Source organism: Schistocerca serialis, chromosome 1 (genome assembly GCF_023864345.2).
Source record: "Schistocerca serialis cubense isolate TAMUIC-IGC-003099 chromosome 1, iqSchSeri2.2, whole genome shotgun sequence".
Lineage (NCBI taxonomy): Eukaryota > Metazoa > Arthropoda > Insecta > Orthoptera > Acrididae > Schistocerca > Schistocerca serialis.
In genome coordinates this window covers 709,154,487-709,181,814 of record NC_064638.1, presented here as the reverse complement: position 1 = coordinate 709,181,814, position 27,328 = coordinate 709,154,487, and the positions used below count along the sequence as shown (strand labels likewise).

Below are 27,328 nucleotides of genomic sequence, written 5' to 3'. Positions count from 1 at the left end.
AGTAAAACGAGAATTAGAGGAAAGCAAACCGGACTTGCCATAATTCCAGGCGGGATGACGTCAATTCTGCAACAACCTGACGTCTGTTTGCATAAACCATTTAAGAACAAGCTTAAACGAATGTACATAGACTGGCTTTCGAAAAGTGACAGACAACGGACACCAACAGGACGTGTAAAACGCGCATGTTTGTCACAAGTGTGCCTATGGATTTATGATGCATGGAAGTGTGTTCCAAATCAGGCTGTGCAACAAGCATTTAAAAAATATTCGATATCCAATGCACTAGATGGTGCGGAGGACGATGCTCTGCATGAAGAAATGAGTAACAAAGACTAGACGATGCTCTGCATGAAGAAATGAGCAACAAAGACTCGAGTGATAGTGATTCAGAATCATGACTGATCTTTTAAACATTTCTTATAAGATGTATTACAAACCTAATAAAATTTTGTTTTAAATTTCAGTGTTTAATTTCTAAGTTATTTTCATTCTTATTTTATAAGTGTTGCTACTCTGCATTGCACAGGTTAGAGAAGCGTGGAGAGCTGCATTAAACCAGCCTACGGACTGAGGACAACAACAACACACACTGCATTTGAAGTCATCACTAAAAATCCACTACTGGCAAGACTGTTTGGGATATATGTCAATATGGCCAACTCTACGTTCTGAATTTTTTCCTACTTGTGACAAGAGATTTTTGCTAATATGAACTTTTATGAGTCGTGAATCACATGCAGTATTCTCTTCACCATAAGAATAATACGAATATAAACATTATGCCATGTATTCTTTTGTGTTTGCTGCTATCTCATTTAAATCCTGTCTGCCTAATAAATTAAAAATGGTTCAAATGGCTCTGAGCACTATGGGACTTTACTTCTGACGTCATCAGTCCCCTAGAACTTGAACTACTTAAACCTAACTAACCTAAGGACATCACACACACCCATGCCCCAGGCAGGATTCGAACCTGCGACCGTGCGGTTTCAGAATGTAGCGCCTAGAACCGCTCGGCCACCCCGGCTGGCGCCTAATAAACTACGAAACTAGAGTGAGACAACAGCAAAAGCGGAGGAATATACACGTCATGTTTATATTCGTATTCTTCTTATGCTGATTAGTGATACCGTCAGAAATGAAGCACGGCAACTGACTAGATTTTTAAATCTAAGACGACTCTAATTTCTGTGCAGAACGTAATGTACTAAAGAAGCGTCTGCAAAGATTTTCAAACGGTGAAAAACTTGCGCTAAGCTCTCATTTAGAACATCTATCATACGCAGTCTATTATTTGGTTCTTGCTGATCATTATCAACGAAAGCAGCAGTGTCAGTAACAACAAATAGCAGCCTCTTGCCATTGTTTCGCTAATGAGGCAATTCCTCTCTCTCTCTCTCTCTCTCTCTCTCTCTCTCTCTCTCTCTCTCTTTTTTTTTTTTTTTTTTAATTGTAAGCGGTGGTAGCGCGCACAAAAGCAAGCCATGCCGCGAACGGCGACAGGTTGTCAACACTAATTATCAGAATGCGACAAACAATGCATGACACAGTACAATAATGTATTTACGTCTTAGAGTGACGTAAACACCTATAACAAAGAGAACGGCACTTATCAGATCAAAGCAAAATAAGCAATCGATTCAAACCAGACGAAGCACGTGAAAAAGGAAGGGTACCCGTATAAATACAGACAGAGCGACTGATGCATAGCAATGGCTACCTGGTAAAGCTTAACTGCTAAGCTTACGACTCGAACCAAACTACTGTAGCTGTATCTTCATCCATTCGACCTAAATTGTGTCTCATGTTACAATGTACCAACTTTGTTTCGATTTGGAGGTGCATTCTAAAACTTTTCTCTCCCCTTGAATTTCGAGTCTCAAATTTCAGGTGTGGCTTAGATTCAAGTGCGGCTTAGATTCTTGTAAATACGGTATATATTCAACTGTTAGCAACTTCTGACGGCAGTGTAACATGTACTTGCTTTTACTTGTGTTCAATAATTCACTTTGCATGAATAAATAAATAAAACAACAATAACAATAAAACAAAAATAGCTGCATTACGTTCTTCTTTGAACTCATCCAGTACAAATGAAATTTAAAACTTTCCTGGTGTACAGACTGTTCCTAAAATTTTCAGGCAAACAACAGGATGTCAGTAACTTAGTGACACAATGTTTCAACACAGTCTTCTGGCCACCTACAGTTATACAGGGTGTTACAAAAAGATACGGCCAAACTTTCAGGAAACATTCCTCACAACAAAGAAAGAAAATATGTTATGTGGACATGTGTCCGGAAACGCTTACTTTCCATGTTAGAGCTTATTTTATTACTTCTCTTCAAATCACATTAATCATGGAATGGAAACACACAGCAACAGAACGTACCAGTGTGACTTCAAACACTTTGTTACAGGAAATGTTCAAAATGTCCTCTGTTAGTGAGGATACATGCATCCACCCTCCGTCGCATGGAATCGCTGATGCAGCCCTGGAGAATGACGTATTGTATCACAGCCGTCCACAATACGAGCATGAAGAGTCTCTACATTTGGTACCGGGGTTGCGTAGACAAGAACTTTCAAATGCCCCCATAAATGAAAGTCAAGAGGGTTGAGGTCAGGACAGTGTGGAGGCCATGGAATTGGTCCGCCTCTACCAATCCATCGGTCACCGAATCTGTTGCTGAGAAGCGTACGAACACTTCGATTGAAATGTGCAGAAGCTCCATTGTGCATGAACCACATGTTGTGTCGTACTTGTACATGTTCTAGCAGCACAGGTAGAATATCCAGTATGAAATCATGATAATGTGCTCCATTGAGCGTAGGTGGAAGAACATGGGGCCCAATCAAGACATCACCAACAACGCCTGCCCAAACATTCATAGAAAGTCTGTGTTGATGACGTGATTGCACAATTGTGTGCGGATTCTCGCAGCCCACACATGTTGATTGTGAAAATTTACAATTTGATCACATTGGAATGAAGCCTCAACTGTAAAGAGAACATCTGCACTGAAATGAGGATTGACACATGGTTGGATGAACCATTCGCAGAAGTGTACCCGTGGAGGCCAATCAGCTGCTGATAGTGCCTGCACACGCTGTACATGGTACGGAAATAACTGGTTCTCCCGTAGCACTCTCCATACAGTGACGTGGTCAACGTTACCTTGTACAGCAGAAACTTCTCTGACACTGACATTAGGGTTATCGTCAACTGCATGAAGAATTGCCTCGTCCATTGCAGGTGTCCTCGTCGTTCTAGGTCTTCCCCAGTCGCGAGTCATAGGCTGGAATGTTCCGTGCTCCCTAAGACGCCGATCAATTGCTTCGAATGTCTTTCTGTCAGGACACCTTCGTTCTGGAAATCTGTCTCGATACAAACGTACCGCGCCACAGCTATTGCCCCATGCTAGTCCATACATCAAATGGGCATCTGCCAACTCGGCATTTGTAAACATTGCACTGACTGCAAAACCACGTTCGTGATAAACACTAACCTGTTGAAGCTACGTACTGATGTGCTTCATGCTAGTACTGTAGAGCAATGAGTTGCATGTCAACACAAGCGCCGAAGTCAACATTACCTACCTTCAATTGGGCCAACTGGCGGTGAATCGAGGAAGTACAGTACATACTGACGAAACTAAAATGAGTTCTAACATGGAAATTAAGTGTTTCCGGACACATGTCCACATAACATCTTTTCTTTATTTGTGTGTGAGGAATGTTTCCTGAAAGTTTGGCCGTACCTTTTTGTAACACCCTGAATACTGGCTACAGTACACTGAGCTGCCCCCTTAAAAACCATGGCGACACACGCATGGTGTACCCAATCACCACTGTGCATACGTTACTTGAGCACGTGCACTTCTGCTGCAAGTCTGTGCACTCATAAGAGCACCCTCCACAGGGCACAGACTTCCAGCAGAAACGCATGTACTCATGCAACATATGCACAGCAGCATCTGGGGACACCATGCATGTGGCAGAAGGGTTTTAAATAGGGGAGCTCAATGTACTGTAGTCAGTATATACCTGAAGATAGCTAGAACACTCTGTGCTGAAATACTGTGGCACACACAATTATATGGAACATATGCAGCATCTCTCTCCTAAGTGCCATCAGGTGCAATTGCTCTGTCATTTCTGGAGATATTTGCAATTTCGTTTCCGTAACGTGTAGCTGGAGTCAGCCCAAATGAATTCAGCTCATCATGTCCTTTATAGAGTGGTCAGTGTCGACAGAAAGTGACTGTTTCCCATTACAAACATAATGATTTTGAAAGCAGAAATTTTACATCTCATTTGATACAGAGGTCCCAGATTGATCCAGTGTGATATTTATTTCATTGAATTAAATTAATTTAACAGGGGCAGTAAACCATGAAGAATAACCAGTACTCCAGGAGCGACTGAGCAGCAGCACTGCTGCCAGGCAGTAGCAGTCACCATGCCCTGGTTATTCTTTGTGTTTTATTGTCCCCGTTAACACATTTCAATGAAAGAAATATCAAACTATTCTAATTTTGAATCACTATAATGAATGAGCACATAAAATTACATTTGTTTTAAAAAAATTCTTTTAACGGAAACAAAGGGATGAAACCTATGACAACAGGCGTCACATGGGTGATGCAGTGAAAAATATTTGTTTGGGGATGACTCCAGCTACATGTTACAAAAATGAAACTGCAAATATCTGCCAAAGCACCAGGGAAAACTCTGATGACTCTTAGGAGAGACTCTATATAGTGCACAATCTGCGACACTATTTTCTAACATTATGTCCTCTCAAAAATTTTTAGTGAACTCAAAAACAGTCAACAGATGAATAGAATTTTCTGTGATTTGTCATAAACATCAGAATTATGCTATACACAAATCAGAGTTCTATGCTTCAGGCAAAATACATTTTCAGCATTAATTCATGTAATGTGGTTTATAACTCCCCTTCTACTATCATTACTAACAAATCCAAGAGACACAACGCCAAACATTTAGCTTAGCGTCACAACAAATAACATCTGACAATGAGATTAGTAACATGGAAATTCACTATCCATACTGTACAGATATTAACTGACTTTATATATAGAGTTAAAAAGTTGATTACACTTACTGAGGCGAAGTTTTCCATAGTAAGATCTGCAAATTTTCCAAATGTTATTTTTGGTGGGCGGGTACATCGAGCCATAATTATGCTTACTGATATTCCATAATCTTTGGAAACATAATACCACTGAGACTCATAAGCTGCCTTTCCAACATTGATACCCTGTTGGTCAGTTTTTACACGTGAATTTTGGAAATGAAATTTGGTACCAAGTATCAGATTTATGATACAAAAAAAAAAAAAAAAAAAACTAAGCTAATTAAAAGAAAATGAAAGAGACAGTTTAACAGCAATGGCTATTTAGAATATAGAGTTAATAATAAATCAGCTTAGAGCTAGGCATGTACAGGGGGAACACAATCTCCAAAAACAAAATTTCAAAGGTTGTTCAGAGATGTTAACAGAGTATTTTGGTACCAGGGACCATTGGTCTCTGATGGGTCACTCAATAACTGCATTATTCTTATTTTATTACCTACATTTATCTTTGTATGTGTTGCTGCTACTACTACTACTACTACTGCTGCTACTGCTGCTGCTGCTGCCGCTGCTGCTGCTGCTGTTGTTGTTGTTGTTGTTGGTGGTGGTGGTGGTGGTGGTTCACAGTCCCACAGCTGGTTTGATGCAGCTCTCCAAGCTAGTCTACTTTAGGAAAGGCTCCTCATCTCTGCATAGCTATTGCAACCTGTATACATTTGAACCAGCTTACTGTACCTCAAGACATGGTCTCCCTTTATGATTTTTACTCTCCCACACTTCCTTTTATCATCATACTGACAATTGCTTGATGGCTTGAGATGAGTCCTGTCAATCCATTCCTTCTGTTAGTCAAGTTGTACCACAAATTACGGTTTTCCCAAGTTCAATTCAGTATCCATTCATTAGTTATCTGATCTAGCCTTTTACCCTTGTGTATTTTTCTGTAGCACCACCATTTCAAAAGCTTATAAGCTCTTCTAGTCTGAACCATTTACAGCAACATTTTGGCTCTGTACAAGGCTACTGTAATGTATCCATCAGGCAGCAGTGAGCAAATATGATAAAGTTAAATGAATCTGTTCAGTAATACACAGTGCATAAATTAAAGGATTGCCATTACAAAGACACATCACAGATGGAGTAGCATGACGTATTGGATTTACATCCAGACATCTGAAAATATTAATTATCTCATTGAGTACTGAAGTGAATTTCTGTAAGAAAAATGAAATTGCTATCATTTACTAATTGGTGAGTGTATCAGGGGTGCCAATGAATGTACTACTGTCCAATAAGCAGATTGACTGTGAGAAGTTATATTTTAATTTCCACCTTAAATAGTGGTAGCAGGGACAGTATGACCTCATGTATTCTACATTTCTTTGAAACCCCAATCAATCTTCCTCAAGATCAGATCTTCCTGAAGTCTGTGGGTATTTTGTCTGTCTCACAAATCTTGAATGTCAGGTGGAATAGTTTTGTAATGACTGGCTCTCCCATGAACCTCAGTTACTCTGTACGAACGTCATCTATTTCAGGGGCCTTGTTTTAATTTCAGTCTTTGAGTGCTCTGTCAAATTCTTCTTGCAGCATCATATCACCCATTTCATTAATTAATCACTCAATCAATTAATCAAGTTCTGTGTATCACATCAAGAAGGAGAATCTCCAGGGAGGTGGTACTAATCAATGTATTCAGGGCAAAGAAAAAATGCCACACTTGAAGGTCAGCACGCGATTTTTTATTGAGATTCAACACAAAAGTTTATCTAGTGAAATCAGATTGGATGCATTTTGAAAACACGTTTGAAAATGAGGACCCGGCAACACCGTCACATCATGCAGCACATCAGAATGTGTATCACATGACACTACCATACCAGCCATCGTAGCTCACTGAGTAGACTGCTGGAACATCAAACTTACATCCACCATGGAGCTTTGGTTGAAATCCTTGTCAGATTCCTTTTTTATTTTTTGGACATATATTCCCTACTTATTGTCAATTGCAAGCAAGATATCATTTTGTCACATGACAATAGCCCATCACATAACAGCAGGATTCATTACACTGTATGAACATGTCCATTAACCACCCAGTGAACAATTATAACTGGTCAAGTCAAGTTCTTGGAGGGTGGCTTCTCAATGGAGTACAAAAATGATGAATATGTTGTTAGCTTTTGGTGCTGGGATCATACAATAACCAAGCTGCTGCTGTTGCTTGTGTATATGCTGGACAGTGTCCTCAAAAAGGTGCCATCCTGAAGAGAATATATTTCACTGCCTGGTAATCTTCAGCACAAGTAAAGGACAGGGGTCATCCACAAACTAAACGTACTCCACAAACAGAGGACATGATTCCTGAAAGTATTCACCAGTCACCTCTGTGAAGTACCTGTGATATTGCAAGGCAGTTCCAGATATCTCAAAGACTGGTTGTTGAAGAATTTCACGGCGAGGAACTACATCCATATCATTACACATTAACCCAACACAAGTGGCCAGAAGACCTCATTCAATGAATAAAGTTTTGTGAATACTTTTGGACCAAATGGAAAAGAACGAACTTTATAAATAACATGATATGGACTGATACACTTAGCTTCATTCATGAATGTGTTTCCAACCTCCATGACAGCCAATATTAGTCGAAACACAACCCACATGTCACCCTTCCAGGCATACTTTGGCATAAACCTGTGGGCTGGAAATTTTGAACATCTTCTCTAAAGTGAATGCTGCTTGTGCATGTATGTATTGGCTCTGTGAAAATAAGCATGGACATCAAATATACAGAATGGAATTATTGTGTGCAGCATAATGTGCAATCTAGAGTTGTGTACCTAATGTGTTTTTGAACCTCATTGAATACAGATGATGTTACTGTATCCAGTGTTATTGTCTGTTGGCTCTATTTGTGTCACGGGCATAACAGAGTGGTCGTTTATACCTGTAACCTGGTTTTTCCAGATACATTTTTGTCTTGATTTGGGATGAGGAATCATATGCGGATCGCCAAGTATGTCACCTTCTCTTCACACTTTGTATTGACATAAGACAAAATAATGACATATATTGCCATAATAGAAAACTATTGCTATACTGAGTAACACTACTTATGATTATGACAGCTACATTTCATCAAGTAAGTTAGAGAAAACTGCTACTTTGAAAAAACTGCCGCCTCCTCAGTTCTACTATACAGTTGCTATTTACCTGATACTGTTAGCTATTACTTGATTACAGTGGTATTTGTCAAATAAAATGAATCCTATTAACAGCACATTGCTACTTGTTATTCAGATTTACAATAAACACTACTGCCATGTAATTAACAGAACATTTCAATCTCTGAGTCTAGGTGTCCTGAAAAATTGTAGAAAGATTGGTTAAGAGATATGTTTTGAATTTTCTTTTTAACTGGTAGGAATTCTTCACTTATTACTTTTTATTATACGAGAGCTTGTTGAATGTCTTCCCACCAGTATACATAAGTTCATTCTGAATCCTAGATAAGTAGGCAAAGCCTACATGAATATTATTTTTGTGTCTTTTAATGTGCAAATCACAGTCCAGTTGAAAGTGATTTTTATTACCAGCAACAAAAAGCATTAAGGAATAAATCTATTGGGAAGCGAGTGTAGTATCCTTAAATATGCTTAAAAAAGTTTCTGCAAGATATATAATTACCTGCTTCACACAATACTTTAACTGCTCACTTCTTCTGAATAAACACTATTTAGTTTAGGTGCACTGCCATTGAATGTAATTCAAAAGGACGAAGACTGAAAATATGCTAAATAAGCCAACACTTTTATCTTTATGCCAACATAGTGAGAGATTCTTCGAACAGCATGACACAGTAAACTCAGCATCTTGGTAGTCAATCTATGTGTTGACTCTATTTTAACTTGTTATCCAGTTGGCACCAAGGAATTTTTTACATTATGGATCATTCAACATATGGCCATTGATGTCTACTTCTGGTGCTAATAGGTCATTACTACTGGTCTGAAATTGCATAATACTGTATGTTTTAATCCTTGTGAGATTAAGACTTCACCTGTTAGCTGTGAACCATTTATAGGCGACTTCAGCTTTCATTTAAGCTCTCTCTGCTAAAGTTGAGTTTCAATCCTTAATTAGTACACTTGTGCCATCAGAAAACATTACAGTTTCATCTTTATTTGCTTCCTCTTTTTCTTACTATAACACTGTTTCCTTTGTATAGACTGTACTTCCACCTTTTAGCCTTCCATACTGTGCTTGGTATGGTCTTACCACCTGAGTTGAAATATGCAGTTCACATAATATGAAAAAAAAAAAAAAAAACTGGTGATTTCTCAAACTGGGGAACAATCAGGAATGGGGTGCCGCAAGGTTCGGTCTTGGGTCCTCTGCTGTTCTTAATATATATTAATGACTTGCCATTCTATATTCATGAAGATGCAAAGCTGGTACATTTTGCCGATGATACAAGTATAGCTATCACACCCAACAGACAAGAATTAACTGGTGAAATTGTAAACGATGTTGTTCAGAAAATCATTAAGGGGTTCTTTGCAAATGGGCTCTCATTAAACTTTGACAAAACACAGTATATACAGTTTCACACAGTAAATGGAATGATACCCTTAATAAATATAGACTTCGATCAGAAATCGGTACCTAAGGTAGAATATTCAAAATTTCTAGGTGTATGCATTGATGAGGGGTTGAACTGGAAAAAACACACTGAGGATCTGCTGAAACGTTTGAGTTTAGCTACTTATGCTATTAGGGTCATTGCAAATTTTGGCGATATACATCTCAGTAAATTGGCTTTCATATGGCATCATATTCTGTCCTCATATTCTGGGGTAACTCATCATTGAGTAAAAGAGTGTTCATTGCACAAAAGCGTGTAATCAGAATAATTGCTGGAGCTCATCCAAGATCATCCTGAAGACACTTATTTAAAGAGCTAGAGATCTTCACTGTAGCCTCACAATATATATATTCACTTATCAAATTTGTTATTAACAATCTGAACGAATTCAAAAGTAACAGCAATGTACATGGCTACAACACTAGAAGAAAGGATGATCTTCACTACTCAAGGTTACATCTAACTTTGGCTCAGAAGGGGGAACATTATGCTGCCACAAAAGTCTTTGGTCACTTACCTAATAGCATCAAAAGTCTGACAGATAGCCATATAGCATTTAAAAGGAAATTAAAAGAATTTCTTAATGGCAACTCCTTCTACTCATTAGATGAATTTTTGGATATAGTAAGTGGGTAATTTCCCCAACCCCCACAAAAAAAATTAAAAATATTAAGTGTCATGTAATATTTTGTGTAATGTAATATCTTGTATAGACACCTTTTATTAACCTGACACGTTCCACATCATTACCAAGTGCCACTTCATGATCTATGGAAAAGGTACTAATCTAAAGTGATCTGAGCTCTTCATATTCATACACACTCTTCACTGCCTCTTTAATTTTCCTACAGATGGCATCTACTTCCCATATGTTTCTACAACTTTGTGTTTATTGTTCAGCCATTCCTAATTTTTTAGATGTCTGTATTCCCAATTGCCTGCTTCATTTGCTGAAATTTTATATTTTCTATTTTTTTCAATTAAATTCAGTATCACTTGTATTAACCACAGATTTTTACTGGATCTCGTCTTTCTGCTTATTTGATACTCTACTGTCTTAACTACTTCACCTCTCAATGTTATCCAGTTGTCTTCTATTCCCTACCTGTTACAGTCATTTGTTGCCTAATACTATTTTTGAAACACTCCACAATCTCTGGTTCTTTCATTTTATTCATATCCTTTATTTACAACCTTTCTGCAATTTCTTCCATTTTAATCTGCAGTAGAGAGTGGATTTTTGCATATTTGCATGTTAGTGAATATTAATGCACGTACAATTATTATTACATTTAACTAATTTGTGGATGTTTATGCATGTATTTTACATTTTAAGCAAAGATTGAAGAGAGAGACCTGAGCAAATTCCTCTTTTATTGCTCTCTTTGTACAAAAGGATTGTTATCAATCACGTTTATAAATCCATGAAGGATGCCAAAAAATGAGAACATAGCTATCAACAATGAGTGGTTCCTGATATACAGGGTGTCGAAAAAGTCCCTTTACAAGTTCAAAATTTTATTACAACGGCAGTTGTTGAAATATTTTAACAAAATTTCTTTTATTGTGATCACTGTTTACTATGCTTCAGATACTCTCTTGATGGAAGGAACTGAACCTCTATAAAATGGCAGCTCCTCAAGAGAAGGCACAATGTGTGTCTTGGTTTACTGAGACAAGATCGGATGTTCAGACTCAATGAAACTTCAGAACAAAGTATGGAAGAGATCCTCCATCGCATGCTTCATTCCAGGCATGGCACAAAAAATTTATGGAGACAGGGACAGTGTTGGATAAAGGGAGGAGCGGGCAACCAAGAACATCCCAGGAAAACATCAATCGTTTTTTAAATGTCTTCACTCGTTCGACTACGAAGTCCATCCACACTGCTGCCAAACAGTTGCAACTACCATGTTCAACTGTGCATAAGGTACTCCACAAGAACTTACGGTTGTACACTTACAAAGTGCAACTGTTACAGACACTTGAGCCAAATGACGAGCCAAAATGGACAGATATGGCTACGAAGTCTTTCACGACGTATGTCTTGAATAAAAATCTGTCGGTGTACATGCCGCGTCAATTCAGGATAAAACTCCAAGCTTTCGACCACTACCTCCATGGTCGTCGTCAGGGCTACAACTGACTGTCGTGAATTAGCGAGGTTCCCACTTTTATATGCAAAGGACGGCTTCTGATTGGCTGCAATACGTCATAGCAACAGCGATATGGCGCGTAGTGAAGTGGTGCCCTCTACTTCCTTAGATGTAGTTTCTAATCCGCGTTGCTTGCAGCGCCATCCCTTGAATCAGGAGGTAAAGTGCGGGAAGTTTTTCTCTGCGATTTTTCTTTCTCCAGTGCACTCTTCCAAGTGTTGCTAAGTGCGTAGCCGTTGTCTCTGTTAAAGTTATTATCGCTAAGTCTAATTTCGACTGCTTCCCAGATCACAGAGTCCCAGTAATTCGATGCGTGGGCTGTTACTCTGGTTTCTTCAAATAAAATCTTATGCTTGTTAAGCAGGCTATGTTCAGCCACCGCTGATTTGTCCAAATACCTGTATTTCAGGTGGCGCTGGTGCTCGACGTAGCGGTCGGCAACGATTCTTACAGACTGGCCGACGTAATTCTTGCCCCATTCGCAAGGAATAGTATAAATTCCCGGCGCTCTTAAGCCGAGACTACCTTTGACTGATCTCAACATTTCCTTAATTTTCCTAGGTGGTCGGAAAACTGGTTTTATTCCTTGCCTCTTCAGGACTCTGGCTATCTTGCTCGTTGTATACAAGAAGAGGACCAACACATAGCGTGGCTTCCTTTTTGCGTTGCTACAACGAGCAAGATAGCCAGAGTTCTGAAGAGGCAAGGAATAAAACCAGTTTTCCGACCACCTAGGAAAATTAAGGAAATGTTGAGATCAGTCAAAGGTAGTCTCGGCTTAAGAGTGCCGGGAATTTATACTATTCCTTGCGAATGGGGCAAGAATTACGTGGGCCAGTCTGTAAGAACCGTTGCCGACCGCTACGTCGAGCACCAGCGCCACCTGAAATACAGGTATTTGGACAAATCAGCGGTGGCTGAACATAGCCTGCTTAACAAGCATAAGATTTTATTTGAAGAAACCAGAGTAACAGCCCACGCATCGAATTACTGGGACTCTGTGATCTGGGAAGCAGTCGAAATTAGACTTAGCGATAATAACTTTAACAGAGACAACGGCTATGCACTTAGCAACACTTGGAAGAGTGCACTGGAGAAAGAAAAATCGCAGAGAAAAACTTCCCACACTTTACCTCCTGATTCAAGGGATGGCGCTGCAAGCAACGCGGATTAGAAACTACATCTATGGAAGTAGAGGGCACCACTTCACTGCGCGCCATATCGCTGTTGCTATGACATATTCCAGCCAATCAGAAGCCGTCCTTTGCTTATAAAAGTGGGAACCTCGCTAGTTCACGACAGTCAGTTTTAGCCCTGACGACGACCATGGAGGTAGTGGTCAAAAGCTTGGAGTTTTATCCTGAATTGACGCGGCATGTACACCGAAAGATTTTTATTCAAAATGGACAGAGTTTGCACTCAACATGCCGGAATGCCTTTTGAAGGATGAAGCAAGTTTATTTCAGTGACAAATCAACTTTTCATGTTTCTGGGACATTAAACAGACACAATGTGAGAATATGAGGATCTGAACACCCCCATGTGACTATGGAGCTTCACCGGAAGAGTCCAAAATTGAACGTGTGGTGTGGAATCATTTGCAACTGAATAATTGGTCCATTTTTCTTGTATGAGTCAACAATTACTCCAGATGTTTACCTCGACATTCTGACCTAATATGTAGCATCACAATTGATTGACTTACAACCAACTATCATTTTCCGGCAAGATGGTGCACCACCACATTTGGTGCTGCACGTTCGTCAGTTCCTCAATGAAACGTTTCCAGGCAGATGGACTGGGAGGTATGGGTCAATTCCTTAGCCACCATGTTCACCATATATCACTCCCTCGGACTTTTTTATGGGGGTATGTAAAGGATATCATGTATCAAACACAGATACGGGACATTGCTGACTTGAAGCAAAGGATTCGTAATGCCATTGCCACCATTGCTGACACTATGCTACAACGAAAATGGGAAGAAATCGAGTACCGTCTTGATGTGCTTCATGCAACTAAAGGTGCCATACAGAGGTCTATTAAACACTGACAAAAAACTTTTATAAACACTGATTACAATAAAAGAAATATTGTTAAAATATTTCAACAATTGCCGTTGTAATAAAATTTTGAAGTTGTAAAGGGAATTTATGGGCACCCTGTATTATGAAAAAAATATGACACTCTATAGCCTCATATAAACTAAATGGCATTCAGTAATTGTGAGACAAATCTTTAAAGATCAATGCAGCCATCATATCACAAAACTTGTTATGGTTTGTTTTATGTTACACAGAAAACAACCTGCTGCAATAACAACATTTCCAAGAATTAAAAAGGGTCATTTTCAGTTAACTTTTAAATTTGTAACTAATGTGCTGTTTCTGAAGTGTGAGCATGAGAAGACAGAATGATTCAATGTCAAAGAAGAAGAAGAGCAGTAAAACTTATTTTCTTCGACAGTGGATTTATTCTACTCTAACAACAGACGAAAATGTAGTACTGTGCCAAGTGTTTGAAAAACATGTAAATTTTGTTTTTGTATTTTCAGAATAAGTCAGTGAGTATTGTTTTTATTTCACTAAAATAAACTTACATCTTTTTTTACCATTGTTATAGGTGACCTATGACAAAAAATTCCAGCTTACACGACATTTACAAACAACAGTCACTGAAATGCTGTTAATAAAAATGGCTCCAAAATTCAAACTACCTTACCAGCAGTATTTTATTTTAACAGGGGTGGAAATCAAAGCAATGATAATTTTTCGAAAGATATCTGCACCAAGCAAAAAGTTCATGATGTTAAACAATGAGGAAAAACTACCATGGCAAAGCTTATGAAGAGGTAAGTTCAAATGTTTATTCAATGAAATTAGTTTATGTTCCACCTCTCCAATATTTTGAGCAGGATAAAAACTTGCAAAGTATTTAAAACTTTTAAATGTAATATACAAAAATATTCTGAAATGGAAACATAAAATTATATGTGGCCTGTAGTGCCATAGAGTTTGGATTGGTTTAGTTTATGATCAAGAACCATAATTTTTATAAATTTTTTAAACTTATTTTCCCAAAAGTGAGACCCCTAAATTACACCCCTGATCTTTACTAATTTTCAATAAAATAATTCTTTTCAGGTAATAAAAGAAATCAACAGTGACTCAAACTTTTGGTGATTTGTAGATGAAACAACCAACTCATGTGGGCGATGTACTGCCAGCATCGTCTTGTGAAAAATGATGGAATATGAGCCAGAATTAACCTATCCCATTGCCTCCAGAGAACTGGAAGAAGAAACAGTTCAATTTTAGCTAGGGTTGTTTGTGATGCATTTTGTGTCCTGCTACAGAAAGTGAGGAAAAATTCTTGGTGGTATTTACAGCACCACACATGAGAAAGCTGTCAAAGCTTTGCAGGTATTTTATCCTAAAGTACTTCATAGTACTTGTTTCACACAATGTCTTCATTGGCTGGCATAGGAAATTTGAGAATATTTTCTAGAAGAAAATGCCTTAATTTTTTTGTGAAAAAAGTTTTTGTGAAGATGACAGCAAGAGTGAAATTATTTACTGATATGGTGCAAGATACTCATTTACCCCCAGAGCCAATCATCACAAGCTGGAGAACATGCACTGAAGCAGCTCTGTATTATAGTGATCATTTAGAAGAAGTGAAAAAGCGCTCAACACGATGAACAAAAATGAAGCAGCAAGTATCCCTGCTGCAGTTAATGCTTACAATGAGAAAAGTCTCCAGAGTCAGTCAGTGCTTATTAGGACCTGTTGTAGTAAACTTCCAGCTGCAATCACACGTTTGGAAGAAAATGGGATGTCTCTATCTTCTGCCCTCCAGGTATACAAAACAGCTGTTACTGGATATGTATGAGGAGACTTAGGAAATTGCCTTTGTAACAAAATTGAGAGAACTGAAGCACAGAATACAGGTTTAACGTTTCTTTGGGATGTGAATAAAGTGCTACAAGGAGAATCTGAAAAACAACTTACAAGCAGCGCCAGGCAGGCGCGGACAGCAAAGAGCCCTCTGGGCATAAATACTGGACAATATCCTCCAATACGGCAGTCTCAGGTAGCACCTGAAGAAGGCAACGAGTTACATGGCCAAAATATAGTGCCAGAGTGACACAAACATCCGGCAGTAGACCCGATTATTCCACATGTCGACTTCATGCTTATTCTCTAAGCGGCATAAGCTCTTTTGGTTCTGCCCTGTGACTTTGTGTGAAGTAGAGAGATCTTTCTCTTCATATAAAAACATTTTAAGTGGCAGAAAAAAATTATTTCTTCCACAAAACTGTGAAAAATATTTGTTTATTGTAATAAAAACAGCTATGCTAAAATAGACTGAGAGAGAGAATAATTAATTTTGTTAATGACTGAGTTTAAGAATAAATTTACAGTTTGATTACTTCATTCAGATTAATAAATGTGAGAAAGTTGAAATAATATATTTTATTTTTTATGCATATTTTAACATTGGTAAGCATATGTATGAGATTTTTTAGTGCTTTGATACATGCATATATTCATACTGTATAGTGCACATAAATCAGAACTCTAATGACCATTGACATCTTCCAATGTAGATCTTTGAGGTCTAAAATCTGGTTTTGAACTCTCAGTCTTATGATTATGTAATCTATTTGAATCCTCCTGCTGCCTGCAGATTTCTTCCACCTACATAGCAGCAGTGCCTGTCCCAAGATCCAAATGGAGGACTATTTTCCCACTGGAATATTTTACACAGAGAAACACCATCATCATTAAACCATACAGTGTAGCTGCCTGTCCTCAAGGAAAATAGCAGTTGTAGTGTCCCTTGGTTTTCATTGTTCACAGTACCAGCACAGCAAAGTCGCATTGACTAATGGTATGAAACATACATTTGTCTAATCTCTCCACCGATAACCATCTGATGTGGTTGCACCTATGATGTGGCTATCTTTATTGTAGAGACCTGCAAGTCACCCCACCTCAGCAAGGTCAATTTTTCATAGATATCTGTATTGCACTGAAAATATCAGATCAACAGTGCAAATGTTGACAGCATGCACTGTGAGTCCTGTTTGTTTCCAAACTTGTTTAGGCCACTCAAGATAATAATTGTTGACAACAGCAACGCAAAATTCACTATTCATCCTCAAGCCTGCATTAAATAATGCTTGGTTCTGTCTCGGATTTCTTTCTCCAGCAGTGCTCTTTCTACTCCCCAATGGTACACAGATTTGGTGTAGATTTATTGGTAAAGAGCTGCAAAAGCTGCAGATGCAAAAGTGTTGTAATGTGGTTGCCATCACTGTGGCAACAGCTCGCTTAAGTGCCATCATGTCAATCTTCCATCACATTCAATGAACCCATATACGAGGTGCATATCGGCCAAAGCTTTATCAGTAAACCTATCCATATTGCAGTGTTGTTGTTGTTGTTGTATCTGGATCCCGCTCCAGCTACTGCCAGGTCTGGGTGCTGACGAGTCCTCACCATTTGGCTCAGTTCTCCCACCACATTTCTTCCTCCACTTGCTGCCAGGTCACACTTCTCCTTTCCAAAGATATTCTCACTCCTGTTTTCCACCATGTTCTTGGGTGCCCTCTAGGTCATTTTTCATCCATCTTTAGTTCTTCCATAATTTTGGGAAGTCTCTGCCCACACTTCCTCTTAACCTGCCCGTACCATGTTGATCTCTTTTTTTTTCAATTTCTTCACTCATACTTTCTTGTTTAAGGTCCTTTCTAATATCTACATTCCTTACTCTGTCCATTCTTGTTTTTCCCTTAATTCCTCTGAGAAATTTCATTTCCCCTGCTTGCAGGCTGTTCCAGTCCCTTTCTGTCATTGTCCATGTTTCTCCTCCACAGGTGACAATAGGGAAGTAATAACTCTTATACATAAGGAGTTTTGCTTTTTCTGAAACTTCTACATTCCAAATCAGGTGTTTTATTGTTTGGTAGAAATTGCCTCCCTTCTGTAACCTCCTATTAATTTCATTGGTTATTCTTCCATCACTAGATATTTCACTCCCTAAATAAGTGAAACTGTCTACAACTTTGAGGAGTTCTCTATTCAAAGTAATATCTCCGTTGATCCCTTTGTCTCTTCCAAATACCATTACTTCACTCTTATCTTTATTTATTTTTAATCCACATTGCTGTGTATCTCTGTTAAACATATAACTAGTGCTACTACAAAAACAAATGCAAAACAGAACCAGATAATACTGAATGCAAACTTGAGAGCAAAGAGTAAAGTGGGCACTACTATTGTCAACAACAAGTGCTGTGAGAAAATGGAGCAATTTTGTTTGCAAACAAGACACACAGCACATACCATGAATATTTGCCCTACTGTGCATATGTTTCAGTACAATATGTGTACAAAGATAAATGTTGGTAATAAATCAAACGAAACTCCGTTACTGTACAATAAGCCACTGGAGATGGGATGTCCAATATACCAAAATATTCAGAAATACGCCTGAACAAATTCTATAATTTTGTCAGTGGAGTTTGTGATCATTCTACACATGCTTTCACCCTCTGTCAGAAGTAATGAATAAAAGAGTCAATAATTTTTGTGACACAGACTAATTGTTTATTTAAAAATTAGTAATTTTATATTTTTGGTTACTTACTTCATCCATCACTCTATTTGCAAAGTAACAAAACATTCCCATTTCAAATATGGCTGCACCTAACAATTCCATCATATTAAGAAATCTTGCAAGTTGTTGTTCTTTCTGGAAAACAAAATTTTGTAGTGCAATACCAGTGAGTTCTAAAGATTATGAGCACATTAATTGCAAATATGGACTGTTCATAGTAACAACATAAGAGGGAGTGTAGAAACAAAGCTGAAAGACACACAAGGAATACAGGAGCAGAACAACCCTCTTCTAACTAGTCTTTACAGTTGTTCGTGTGCAAAACAGAAGTAAAACTGGACATTTAACACAGTATGCTAGTTGTTTCATTCACTTTTCCATTCACTGCCTTGAACTGCTCAAAGTACAGAAATTTCTTGACTGCTTTCATGACTTCATTGTCAGTTTGCACTGTTTTCTATTTGATGCTTTGAATGTACATTATTATGTAAGTATTATTGTAGTTGGCTTTCAAACAAACTTTCAAAGCATCTTACATTTGTAAGATTTTCCAGAACTAAAGACAAATAGCAAAATGAAGGAAATTCAAATAGTTTCCTCCTCCTCTTTGCCACAGTTTAGTGATCTGGATACTTTCTCTAAGGCTGCAGGGAGTACTTTTGATCATATAGTAACTCCATGTCTGAATTCTCTTTCAACTCTGAACTTCACACTACACTTCTAAAGTGTAATAGAAGCTATAACAGTGATTATAACATTCTTAAGTACATTCACACAGGTTAAATCAATTTTAGTATAAATTATCAATGACATGGGAGGTCTAGATTTTACTCACCATACAGAGGAGGCATATAGTCACAGACAGCCACAATGAAAAGCAACACTAGAAATATTTCAGTTTTGGTGTGTGTGTGTGTGTGTGTGTGTGTGTAGGGGGAGGGGGGGGGGGGAAGGCACAATGTCCACATTCACTCTCTGCCTCTGTGATTGTTTGCTACAGCGGAATTTTATGTGGTTATTTGACAGAGCGGTCCCAAATTAATCTAGTGTGGTATCATTGTTATAAATATGTATTAACAGGGACAGTAAGACACAAATAATAACCAGCACTCAGGCAGCAACTGAGCAGCGATAGCAGACAGCACAGGCCAGGGCAGTGGCATTACTACTGGAGTACTGGTCATTCTTCTTCTTTTACTATCCCTTTTAATACATACTGATAAAACAAATGTTGCACTAGACTAACTGGGGACCAATCTACCGAATGGGAACGTAAAATTTTGCTTCAAAAAAATTTTGTTTGCAATGGGAAACAAACCAACGCTTTCCATCCACACTGGATGTCAAATGAAAAATGTGATGAGCAGTATTCATTTGGGCTGACACCATCTACACGTAGCAAAAATGAAATTCCACATATCCACTGAAACCATACAAAATGCGCCCGACTCTTAGGAGAGACATCAATTTTTAAATAAAATCTCATAATCTATATTTCAAGTTGCAAAATATGACACCATATCTTAGTTACAATCAAGGGACTCAACAGGATCCAATACAAATGTTCAGACAATGTTAATATCCAAAAGATAACCAATCTTTATGGATCATCTTATAGAGAACAAATGTGGATGGACTTTTTACCAACCTGAATGTTTGGTGAGGCGAAGTCTTCTACACTCTGAACTAAATGCATTAGAGTGACACATGAATTGACTGACTGCCAAATTACAGTATTGACTGAAAGTACGAGGGCTGCGTCAACACACAATTGGAACATGAACTGTTCATTATGATCTTAGGCTCAAAGATTCAGGTCTGGAATGAAAATACTGTGACCATAGCTCTGCTGAAGTTTAGCACTTTTTATGTGCCTCAACCAGTTCTTCAGGCCCTAGCAGGCTCATGTATCATTGGCAGGCTACCACAAGCAAGTTCCTCAGACATTGGTATTCTGGTTTGGCACTGACTAATGACTAATGAGCACTGACTAATGAAACTCAGGCAGTTGGGCCATGAAGAATATGCTCAGCTAATTCGTGGCCCTGCCTTCATACACAAAATTTAGCTAAGAAGAAATCAATATGGACTTTAGAAACCAAGTTCTTTTTACTACTTTTTTATATTGGAATAATAAAAGAATAGATTATGATGATGATGATTGGTTTGTGGGGTGCTCAACTGCACAGTCATCAGCACCTGTACACATTCCCAATCTGTACACAGTCCACTCTAACCACTCTCATGAATGGTGATGGAATGAAGATGGCAACACAAAAAACCAAACCCCAGGCAGAGAAAATCCCCAACCCGGTCGAGAATCGAACCCAGGACCCCGTGATCCAGAAGTAGCAATGCTAGCCACTAGACCACCAGCTGCGGATTAAAAGAACAGAAACACCCAGATCTGGGCTGAGATTGTAATGAGCAGCCACTGCTAGCAAATGGTGCTAAACCTTGACATATCTTGGCTCACAGCCATCTTAATCCAGATGTGAGTACTTTTTAATATGATAAGTTGTGATGCCATGAGTCCTTATGCTGATGGTGTGCCAGGAGATACATCAAGTTAAGATAGTCACATGCAGTCAGTCAGTCTTCCAAGTCTAGATGATTGTAGACAATAGCTCACCACACTGTCTGCAGTGGAGTTCATCCACATTTCGTAGCCATAAAAAAATCCACAATGGTGGACTAACCACTGCATGACATGAAAGTCTGAACTGGTTGTTGGTATCTTCCCTAGTTGGTTCCTTTAATCCTCCCAGTCATCTTTTTTCTGTACCAGATTTACTAAGATGGAGGTAAAAGTAATATGATTCTCCAGGGCAAACGTCATGTTAAAATCATGAAGAAAGGTGAATGAATAATATAGCAGCAGTGTGTACGTATGTCCCAGCATCTCCTCTCAACCTCCTGGGTGGATTTCAGCCAAATTTGGTACACATACAGCTTACTTAAAAAAAATAAGCATTGTGGGGGCCTTAGAACCCCATAGCTTCCATAGGAGCAGAGATATGGGCAAAAATGTGTTCTCCCCTCCCCCCTCCAAAACCCTATCATGTAGACAGCCCTGCACAACAGGCATGTTCTGTGGGGATGGCATCAGACAGCTTTATCAACCTCCTTTGCAGAGCAACCCTGCAAGGGCTAGACGTGTCGATGGGCATGGTTGAGCAGAGGGGCGGAGGAGGAAATTGACAGCAAGAAAGGGGGAGCATAAGTGGTTTGAGTAGTTGGGCAGAGACAAGTGGGAGGGGGAGGAGGAGATGGACAGAAAGACGGGGAAGAGGAGGGGGGAGCATATGCATGCAATGCAAATTTCAAATGCGTATGTGGGCAAAGCCGCAGGAAAAAGGCTAGTATCTAAGTTAAAGACACTAAAAATTGCAGCTCAGTGAACCTGACATTAATCAGGCAGCAAAAATGCTGAAGTTGTAGTTTACAGTACACAACTGGAACAAAGGAGTGCATTAAGCTGACACATTTGACTATTGATCTACTTTGTTGGCAACAGTCAATTATGAGTGCAGAACACATTTTGCAGTTACATACAGTTTTTCTAGGAGTGAACTCATGATTTTTGGACAACATGGTTGGAAAGAGAAGCAGCGATTAGTATGATTAATCAATAATTCAAGAACAGTCTTAATCGCATTTATTATTGTTATAATACCGCCAGCCAGTTTCAACCCGACGTAGGCGTCATCTTCTGGGCGTTTATACCATTGGTCAACTGCTGGTGGTGTCACTCCTGTCTACATAATGGCAGGAAACTAGTGGTGTAAACGCCACGAAGATGACCCCTACGTCGGGTTGAAACCAGTTGGCGGTATTATAACAATAATAAATGCAATTAAGACTGTTCTTGAATTATTGAACTCATGACGATGTTAATTATGACTATAGGAGCCTCGGCAATAACTGGTGACACTTTGGAGACCAGCTGCTTAGAATAAATGGGGCCTAGGAAACCGGCAATTTATGCCTTATTTAAAGCATTGCTGGCACATTATGTAACTGATGTATCATCAAGAGTAATACATAATAAAAAGGAACAAATTCCAAGGTTTATTTTTCATGCTTACTTTTGTTCTTTGATATGTTACAAATTTTAAATAATGATGACAGAAAATATGATTATCCTCCCACGAAAAAAATGCAAGATGAGTTATTGAGCAATTTCTTTCTCCTGAACTTCCCAGATTTCTTGCTCACTCAACAAATCTGACATGTTTGTAGCAGAATTACAGCAAACTGTGAAATATAACGAGTATATGCACGGGAACATAAATGTGATTGTAGTGGCTCAGCCATTCACGATAGCAGCTCTTACGTTCATTAATATTTCTTTCAAAATAATTATAGAAATTGACAACAGAAGGCAGCTCCAGTCAAGAGACAGATAGTGAGATGTTTGCACATGAAATGAGTCCAGTTTTGGAGCGACAGATCATTCATGTGCCGAGGAACCCGCAGCCCAACATTTATTCGAGTGCAGTCTTTTTAACACAAAGTTGTGCCCCAAGCTATGCTTGGGCTTTGTCTACAAAACTTTAAATAATTCTCTTATACAAAGATGGATAAATATTTAAAAATCAAATTTTTATAACATAAAATGTTAATTAATACATCATTTATCATTCCCAACCTCATTTACGTACAATCACAAGACACATTCAATTTCAACAATAAAAAACCTTACAATTGTTGGTACAATCTTTGCTTTAAAATGTGTTGTTAAAATGTATATACAAAAAAATAAAACCAAAGCTAAAATAATAGGTCACAGCAATGTGGCTGGTCGATTGCTTACTGAATAAATAGATGAGACAGCCACCATGAAAATATCTAATAGGGGAATGTCACATACAATACACCACAGGATCTGACCAGATAGAGTAAAGAGCAAATCAACTGGCACATTTCATAGTTTCAATCTGCACCTACCTATGTCCTACTTTCCAAACTGCTTAAAAGCTCTTCTGCATATCTCGCTGGAGTGGTACTTCTGGAAAAAGGTTACGCCAGAGAAATATCAAAGTCAAGGTCTAGGGGATGTGTACAGAATGAATCATTTGGCCAGCATTGAAGAATATACTGTGATAAAACTTCCTCACAGATTGAAACTATGCACCAGTCTGAAACTCAAACCTGGTTCAAATGGCTCTGAGCACTATGGGACTTAACTGCTGAGGTCCTGCTGGTAATGTCCACATAGCTTCAAATGCTATGTGTGTCAAGACAGTTGCTTACCCTGACACTATATATACTTTGGAGCAAAGCATAAATTTTATTGGTGTTTACAGGCACAGTAAGTAATCAGATGACAAGCGAATACATTTAATTTTATAAACTTGTGTGCCATATCTCTTTGTAAGAAAAAATCCCTATATTCCTATATATTTGATCAGAATTTGAAGACCATGCTTACCCAACTCACTTTCTGTGATTTAAGTAAGGCCTTTGACTGTATTGACCATTTTGTTTTTCTCTCTAAATTGAAAAACTATGGAATTTATGGCAAAAGTTTAAAGCTAGAGGAATCATATCTTAATGAAAAGCAAGCAGGTTGAGAAGTTTGCAAGTTCTGGAGGTTACCCATCTAACCAACCTGAAGTTTAATGTGGAGTGTCAAAGGGATAAACATTAGGACCTTTTCTGTTCTTTGGATCACAGGGATAAAAAGTAGAATCTCTTCTGTTCTTTGTTCAGGTAAATGACTTACCACAAAATATTGATGCAAAAAGACATGTATGTTTACAGATGATGCCATTTTTGTTTCTGTAAACTCTGTATTGTAGGAACGGGAACTTAGAAAAAATATGAGTTAAGTTCAGCATCTTGGTGTAATGTAAGTGAGCTGCCATTAAATGAAAGAGAGGCCCAGTATATACAGGGTTATTACAAATGATTGAAGCGATTTCACAGCTCTACAATAACTTTATTATTTGAGATATTTTCACAATGCTTTGCACACACATACAAAAACTCAAAAAGTTTTTTTAGGCATTCACAAATGTTCGATATGTGCCCCTTTAGTGATTCGGCAGATATCAAGCCGATAATCAAGTTCCTCCCACATTCGGCGCAGCATGTCCCCATCAATGAGTTCGAAACGGTAAGGCTTCTGCTTTAGCCTTTTCCGTAAGATTTTCCAAACCGTCGGCTGTGGTACGTTTAGCTCCCTGCTTGCTTTATTCGTCGACTTCCGCGGGCTACGCATGAAACTTGCCCGCACGCGTTCAACCGTTTCTTCGCTCACTGCAGGCCGACCCGTTGATTTCCCCTTACAGAGGCATCCAGAAGCTTTAAACTGCGCATACCATCGCCGAATGGAGTTAGCAGTTGGTGGATCTTTGTTGAACTTCATCCTGAAGTGTCGTTGCACTGTTATGACTGACTGATGCGAGTGCATTTCAAGCACGACATACGCTTTCTCGTCTCCTGTCGCCATTTTGTCTCATTGCGCTCTCGAGCGCTCTGGCGGCAGAAACCTGAAGTGCGGCTTCAGCCGAACAAAACTTTATGAGTTTTTCTACGTGTCTGTAGTGTGTCGTGACCATATGTCAATAAATGGAGCTACAGTGAATTTATGAAATCGCTTCAATCATTTGTAATAGCGCTGTATATTTTCAGCCTACCAAAAACTTAGAGAAACAAAAAATATAAATGTAATTCAGAAGAAGGCAATCAGAGTAATAGTAATGGGTAGACAACATAACACAGTGAACACTTTTGTTACTTAAATATGTCTTAAGAGTAATTAATTTATATATTTCTGAAGGTATTAACACATACTTGCTGAACTATCAAATATAATTGTAATGTGTAAAAGAGACAAGTATACCAGAACCTGTACATCTCTACTCACAGTCTAAAACACATTAGAAAATGTGAACAATAATCATGTTTAGACAGCAATCAAAGTATATAACTAATTGTCAAGGAACACCCAATGTACAGACTGTACAAGGAAGAGCAAATCCATTTTACTCATTAGAATAATTTCTGCTTTGTCAACACAAGTATGGGTTTGTAGGAACATATTTATGTAGAATTACCCATTAAGAAATGTTGACACTGTAGGTTAAGTGCATTGACAAATTGTATTGCATGTATTTATGGCAAATATAGCTTATAAAATAAATAACATGAATGTAAATGTAGAGTATGAATGGGGGAGGGGGGGGGGGGCTGTATACTGAGAGGCATGTGCACCCCTGTAAGAAGGTAGAAAGTACTTGCCAGAGAAAAAGGGCTAGCACACAGTAAAACACTGCCCATCTATTTTTTTTTTTTAAAAAAGTGCAAAATATTAGCTCTCATCCAACAACTTCCAGAGCAATGAGCAATTTCTGTTAGCTACTCCCATCAATGTTAAGCTTCTCATTGCTCCTATAGTGCATTAACTTAATATCAAAATTGGTCCACAAAAAATTGGAGATGAGAAGCCCAGGATTAAACACAAGCATAAAAATGGTCGGGATGTCATAAGGAATGACAGCATAAATGTCAGGCCATAATATATAGGATATCCAAGAATACCCACAATTTATTTCCCAGTAAGTGCTTGGACCAACTGAGAGTATATACAACTTGTAGCTTGTCTTGTAATAAAATGTCCTGGGAGGAATAAAACATTGGAAGGGGTACAGGTAACTGCTAACTTTGTAGTCAAGGTACTGAATGAAAGACAGGTGCCTAAAGAATGTGAATCTGTAGCAAAGTTATCCAACAATTGCCCCCTCCCCCACTCTCACTCTCACTCTCACTCTCTCTCTCTCTCTCTCTCTCTCTCTCTCTCTCTCTCTCTCTCTCTCTCTCTCTCTCTGTGTGTGTGTGTGTGTGTGTGTGTGTGTGTGTGTGTGTGTGTGTGTGAAGTAACATACTTGATCATGTGCAAGGGAATATGCCACTTTTAAGTAAATTAAATCTTTATTTAAAAAATTATAACACCTGACTCACCAAAATCACTGTGAGTTGGAAACCCGTGAGACAGAAGAGTGTGGCACTGCATAAAAACTGTGTTAAAAACACAGCATTTACAATAGCCTCTACACCATCAATGAACCTATTTAGCAAATAAAAATGCGTTAAGTTATTGTGGTTAGACAAGCAAATGTAGACAATGGATGCCAATCTAATTACAACAGAAAAGAAATAAATGAAATACCTTCTTTCTTGTGTTGTCCTACTCTTCACTGGCACACAGAATATTAAACTCTTCTATCTGATATCTACACTCCTGGAAATTGAAATAAGAACACCGTGAATTCATTGTCCCAGGAAGGGGAAACTTTATTGACACATTCCTGGGGTCAGATACATCACATGATCACACTGACAGAACCACAGGCACATAGACACAGGCAACAGAGCATGCACAATGTCGGCACTAGTACAGTGTATATCCACCTTTCGCAGCAATGCAGACTGTTATTCTCCCATGGAGACGATCGTAGAGATGCTGGATGTAGTCCTGTGGAACGGCTTGCCATGCCATTTCCACCTGGCGCCTCAGTTGGACCAGCGTTCGTGCTGGACATGCAGACCGCGTGAGACGACGCTTCATCCAGTCCCAAACATGCTCAGTGGGGGACAGATCCGGAGATCTTGCTGGCCAGGGTAGTTGACTTACACCTTCTAGAGCATGTTGGGTGGCACGGGATACATGCGGACGTGCATTGTCCTGTTGGAACAGCAAGTTCCCTTGCCGGTCTAGGAATGGTAGAACAATGGGTTCGATGACGGTTTGGATGTACCGTGCACTATTCAGTGTCCCCTCGA

The 27,328-nt window shown here is 38.7% G+C and overlaps 1 protein-coding gene across 1 annotated transcript in view; it reads right to left on the bottom strand.

Moving 5' to 3' along the window:
• LOC126481049 (odorant receptor Or2-like) overlaps positions 1-26,680 on the bottom strand; it is a 34,320-nt gene extending 7,640 nt beyond the window's left edge. The window contains exons 1-3 of the mRNA XM_050104533.1: positions 26,507-26,680; positions 18,569-18,673; positions 5,135-5,290 (exon numbers count right to left, since the gene is read on the bottom strand). Of these exons, the coding sequence (XP_049960490.1) occupies positions 5,135-5,290; positions 18,569-18,643 (231 nt within the window). The 5' untranslated portion in view covers positions 18,644-18,673; positions 26,507-26,680. The remainder of the gene's footprint in view (positions 1-5,134; positions 5,291-18,568; positions 18,674-26,506) is intronic.
• Between the last annotated feature and the right edge of the window lie 648 nt (positions 26,681-27,328).